This window comes from Cervus elaphus, chromosome 27 (assembly GCF_910594005.1).
Source record: "Cervus elaphus chromosome 27, mCerEla1.1, whole genome shotgun sequence".
In the NCBI taxonomy this organism is placed as follows: domain Eukaryota; kingdom Metazoa; phylum Chordata; class Mammalia; order Artiodactyla; family Cervidae; genus Cervus; species Cervus elaphus.
The window spans coordinates 27,109,535-27,115,534 of NC_057841.1; the positions used below are offsets into that span (position 1 = coordinate 27,109,535).

A 6,000-nucleotide genomic window follows, 5' to 3' on the forward strand; every position below is an offset into this window, starting at 1 on the left:
AAGCACACTTTTCAGTGGCCTTGTCTGTAATTTGATCAGGTCACCAAGGATGTTTTTGACTTCTTTAAATTCAGTATCTTCATAAATTTTTAAATTTTGCTTTACACTCGACATGCATTCTAATTACATGATATTGTTTGGGTTAAGCCAAACCACTCAAGTATGACATTGACTCAATGAGGCAGAAATGAATATTAGTGAAAAATGGGGAAGGGCTGTTTGAGTAGTCACTAAATAATTTATTCATTTGTGAATATTTTCTTCTTTTTTTGCTTCACTAACCAACCTCATAAGGTTGAAGATTTTAATAATCAACAGTCACATAAAGAATTCCTTGTACTTTTGATTTATATTCTCAGTCGTAATCCTGTAGATCCGAAAAAACCAAAGATAATGAAATCAACATTCTTCCAAAATGAAAAGTAGAGCTGTGAATGGCTTCTCAATTGCTGAGCCATCTAGAGTTTGCCAGTGTTACTAATGATCTGAAAGAAAATGAAAGCCATGTTGTAGTTTGTGAGAGTAGACCTTTGAGCCAGAGGTGCGGAGTTATCCATAAACTGCAATATTAGAATGAAATCACAACCTCCCTTGCCTCACCCTCTCCTAATTCCAGTTCGAGATGTCAGTCAGCATCTTGGCAGCAAAATCACAAAATGTTACACCTTCTTATAAAATAATGACAGTCAGTCAGTCGGATACTGGGTATCTACATAACTGGGAGGAAAATCCGTTTAATTTTCTTCCATAAAGATTTGTACTAGGCAGAGAACAGACTTGTGGTTGCCAGTGGGGAGGATGAATTGGAAGTTTAGGATTAGCAGATGCAAACTGTTATGTATAGAATGAGTAGACAACAAGGTCCCACTATATAGCACAGGAAACTATATTAAATATCCTGTGATAAACCATAATGGAAAAGAATGTGAAAAATATGTGTATGTATGTACATACTTATGAAAGTCTTAGTTGCTTAGTCGTGTCCAACTCTTTGCAACCTCATGGACTGTAGCCCGCCAGGCTCCCCTATCCATGGAATTCTCCAGGCAATAACAGTGGAGTGGGTAGCCACTGCCTTCTCCAGGGGATCTTCCAGATCCAGGAATCAAACCCAGGTCTTCAGGTAGATTCCTTACCATCTGACCCACCAGGGAAAACCTAATATATATAACTGAATCATTTTACGGTGCAACAGAAATGAAAGCATGGTAGATCAACTATACTTTAAATAAATATTTGTACTAGGATTCTCGAATGTAAAGGAAAAAGTAAAATTTAAAGTTGGTTCACTCAGAGACCCAAACTCATCTTATGTCATGATGCTTTCTTAATCTACTAAGAATTTCCCAAACAGTAGCTATTAATGATTTGCTCGTTCAGTATTCCTGTTTGCAAGCATGGCATCCCTGCCTCTCCCTTTCAGCTGTTCTATCTGTGTCATGATTCTATGAACAGGAGAACAAATGGCAGCCAACTCCCACTAAAAAATCAAAGCTTTGAAAGGCCATGGCAGAAGTGGAGAGACGTTTCTCTCAGGTGTCAGAGTTCTTGAGTGCCTCTCTTGTCTCTGTCCTAATTAAATTCCCAGTGAAGCTATTCGCCTCTTATGGGACATTTGCCTCCTGGCTGACAGAAGTCCTTTTCTCCCTTTGGGAGAGAGGGTGGAGGGGGATGGATCTTGACTTGTCTTCATTATGCCTTAGAGAACTAGAAGGATGAAATAACACCCCTCATTTTAGTTTAGGAAATGAATCTTACTATCTGAAAAATTAAAATATGGTTAGGAAAAAATTCTGTTAAAATACTTTCAAGTTCTAAAATCACTACAGTTTTGGAGCATGCCTTTACTTATGTGCTTAAGAATATTTTTCAAGGATTTTAAGTTTATTACTGTAAATTTAATAATTATAATAGTTGCTTCATGAAAGGTAAGAATATAAAAATGAACTCCTAGGTATATGTGTGCACTCTCAGTTGCTCACTCACGTCTGACTCTTTGCAGCCCCATGAAGTTGTAGCCCACCAGGCTCTGCTGTCCATGGAATTTTCCAGGCAAGAGTAATAATCATATAAAACATAAATAATTGAGTTTTAAATCACTATTTTTCAGTAAAAATTTCTAAAATGTCATCAAAAAGTAGACTTAACATCATTCAGTTCAGTCGCTCAGTCGTGTCCGACTCTCTGCGACCCCATGGACTGCAGCACTCCAGGCTTCCCTGGCCATCACCAACTCCTGGAGCTTGCTCAAACTCATGTCCATCCAGTCGGTGATACAAGCATATGATTATTTTATGCAAATAAATACTGGAGTTTTTATTGGAGTATGATTGCTTTACACTGTTGTTACTTTCTGCCGGACAACAAAGGGAATCAGCTACACGTATACATCTCTCTTCCTCCCCTTCCCACTCTCACCTTTCTAGGTCATCACAGAGCACTTGGCTGAGCCCCTTGTGTTATACAACAGCTTCCCACTAGCTATCTATTTTACACATGGTAGTGTATATATGTCTGTGCTACTCTCTCAATTCATCCCACTCTCCCCTTCAGGTATTTAACAATACCTAAAGCAGCATTCCAAGTCTTGTTTATGCTAATCATATATATAAAATACACTTCTAAAGCGATACACATCTAAACTTCAGTGTAGTCAGCCTGGTATACAAAGCATTGGCCTGAAACAAACAAAAAAAATACCCAACTCATTTCCCTGTTGTGCCACTTATAAGTTATTGACCTCTAAATGTATCCTTGAACTCCTGGGGCCCTCACTTTCCTCTGTTCTAGGTTGTGAAGTTTGTAATCTGGGGTCATTAGCCTCATCATGTAGGCTCTGCTCACTTCTGAATTGGTCAGGTCCAAATGCTTTGTTAACAAATGTAGCACATAAAACGTGTTCATGATTCCCATCATTTTCCACTAGTCTAGAGAAATTCCTATGCGTTGAAGATGGATTTAATATGTACTTTTTGGAAAACTTAAATATTAAGGTCTTCAGTGTCTTTCTACAGTAAGAAGCAACCACCAGAGTGGTTGGACCAGAGTCTAAAAAAACCTAGCTGTTCTTTTCCCATCATGTCACTTGTCTATCTTTCTGCTGCTACTCCTACATCACTTCAGTCATGTCCGACTCTGTGCAACCCCATAGACGGCAGCCCACCAGGCCCTCTGTCCCTGGGATTCTCCAGGCAAGCTATCTTTCTGAGAGCAGGTGTATTTATTTGATTAAGGGTATCAGTAGCTTCTCATGAAAGAATAGCTGAATTAAATCAACTAATTTATTTTGTGCTCATGTTCAAGATACTAGGAAGAAACTTATTTGTGTCTCATCTGTGCTGATTGTTTTCCAGGACCCACTGATCTCAGCATGAAGAGGCAGTTGGCAACCAGCTCAGGATCATCTAGCAGTTCAAGCTCCAGACCTCAGCTGAGTCCAACTGAAATCAACGCAGTGAGACAGCTGGTTGCGGGATATCGAGAATCCGCCGCATTTTTACTGCGTTCTGCAGATGAACTGGAAAATCTTATTTTACAACAGAACTGAGTCCGACAACGACCCTCTTCACTGAGGTCTAAATTTGCAGTTTCCACTAATGACATTTTGATTTCCCAGCAGAGATGCGTCTGGTCTTAACTGCACAGTCTTAAGAGAAATACTTCCATTATGCCACATTGTCCTTGATCCATAAAGTGATGTGTTTCGGTGCTTCAAAGGAACCCTGGCCTCTGAAGTACTTGAGATACGTTAATGTGTCCAGCCTACTGCTTTTTGTTTTGGTGTGCCCACAAAAGTATCTGGGGCAAAAAAAAAAAAAAAGAGGCTGTGTATTCCTAACGCAAGGATAAAACAGAAGAAGCTTGTGGTATAAAAAATAGTTCAAAGTCCAGCTGAAATATTAGTGGAATTTGCTACTGACTTACTGGACTGAAAGCTGCAGTATCTGGAAAAAAAATAAATAAATAAAAGCCAAAATTTCTTGTTGCTACAGGATATAGCAATGAAAAGGATCTTGTATTTTAAAAAAAAATGTAATTTTTATAAAAAGAAAACTTGTTTTTCATTCAGAATTGTCATTTTTACTTTGGTAACTTTTTCATAGGTCCTAAAAGAAAACTGTTTTGAGAAACTACTGTAAGTACCTTTTCCACATCCCTTTGCCTTCTCCTCTTTCCAAATTCTTTCTACAAAAATAACACTTGATGCTGGGGGAAAAAAAAAAAAACGGTACCCTTACCTATGTTCTTTAAATCGTCACATCAGGAACTACTTCCAAGAGAAGCTTGCATTTCTGCACTCACGCTCCTCTCAAGCATCCCACTCAGCACTGCAGCTTTACCATAGCGGTTTCACCACAGAATTTTTTTAATATTCAAAAGAGACATATCATTGAAAAAAAAAAAATCACACCTTGATTTCTTACAGCTGCTCTCCCCGGATTGCCGCTGCTGTCTTACAGGCATCCTTCTAGCAGCCCTTGGATGTTGATGACTGAATGTTAAAGAGGTTGCAAGTGACAATCTGAAAATTTGCACTCTTGTGTGTTGCTTTCTTTTCTCTTTCAGGAATAGTTTCCAAAAAGAGACATTACCTCTCCTGAAACGATTTGTATGATTTACACTTGTAGGTAAAAATGATGTAAAGAACTCTCAGTGGATACAGCCGCAACTTACAATGAACTGTCCCCTCCTCCTCTCTCCCATACTTGACCCTTCTTATTTTATAGTGTTGGATACACATGAATGGTGTTCTCTTTGTGCACTGAGGCAAGCCTATTTTTAAAATATTTAGGGAGGAGTACATCCGTTTACGCTTCTTGTACACTTTTTCTGTTGTTTAGCTTTGGTTGGATTACAGATTCTTTGTGCATTCCTGAATTTGCCTTATTTCATGTAAAATTTATGTCATTTGGGTTTTGATAAGTTTAAGGCATCAGTGACATTTCTTAACTACTTGTTACATATAGTTTTTCAAGTAATGACTGTGGTTGTGACCAAGTAATGTGCACTTTTTCTTGTAACTGTGGACATTGCTATGCTTTTTTCTTCTAGTGTTTCTAGAATTATGGTTCCTTACAGTTATGTAAACAAAAAAACAAAACAAAAAAAAACCTTTTGTGATACTGTTGGTGAATATAATGTGAAAATCTTATTGAAATATGAGTATTTTGGAAATACATAGATGCACAAACATCTTTTAAGGTGTGGATTTAGAATTTGCTTATTTAATTGAAAATTTAAAATATTGAGGGCTGGTATAATTTTCTGTTTTGTTGGGTTTAATAAACAGATTTCTGTGTTAAAACAATGATTGTGAAAACTTATAAATTTTCTTAATCATATGAAATATTATTTTATATCTACATTTAACACAGAATTGACAATTCAAATATATTTCAAGAGCATCCCAAGGTCCCCCACAATCTCCATATGCAGGCTAGTAAATAACTTATTCCAAGAAGGAGTAAAGCAAATCAGCAAACCATAGGTATTTCATTTGATTAAATATGATTTAAGAATGTATCTTTTATTCCCCATTTTAACATGACTAATCTGGCTATTTAAGTCATATTTAGCATTTTGGGAAAAACCAGTTTTAAGTCCCTGTTTTATGCTTTGGGATTTGTTATTGAATAGTATTTGAGGCTTTGGCATGGTTACTATTTCAAAAAGTAACACCCAGGTTTGGGTTCAACCTATATATAAAAATCCATAATAGTGATCCTTATTAAGCACTTTGATTGGAGAAGGCAAGTGCCAGCAAGGCGCTTCTGTTTTCATTTCATTTTCAAGTTATAACTCCCATACCCATCCACCAAGAACTAAATCCCCCCATGCCTTCTGCTTTTTGCACATTTATCTAAAAGAATAAGAGCTCCAGGACTCCCACTGTTTCCCTAGGAGAGCTCTGAGGACAAAACCATGTACCACTTTGCTTTCCTTTGTAACTTGTACCTGAAAAGCACCCTGGTCTTTTTTTAATTCTCTGTCACATCCCCC

The 6,000-nt window shown here is 37.5% G+C and overlaps 1 protein-coding gene across 7 annotated transcripts in view; it reads left to right on the plus strand.

Annotated features, from left to right (window-relative positions):
• Positions 1 to 5,305, plus strand: part of NOL4 (nucleolar protein 4) — a 452,815-nt gene extending 447,510 nt beyond the window's left edge. For 4 of the 7 annotated variants that reach the window (XM_043889497.1, XM_043889498.1, XM_043889499.1 and 1 more), the window contains one exon: positions 3,354 to 3,949. In XM_043889497.1, coding sequence (XP_043745432.1) covers positions 3,354 to 3,547 — 194 coding nt within the window. In that variant the 3' untranslated portion in view covers positions 3,548 to 3,949. Of the gene's footprint in view, positions 1 to 3,353 lie in introns of all 7 variants that reach the window. The other 3 variants (XM_043889495.1, XM_043889501.1, XM_043889496.1) reach the window with 1 other exon arrangement.
• Positions 5,306 to 6,000: the final 695 nt, after the last annotated feature.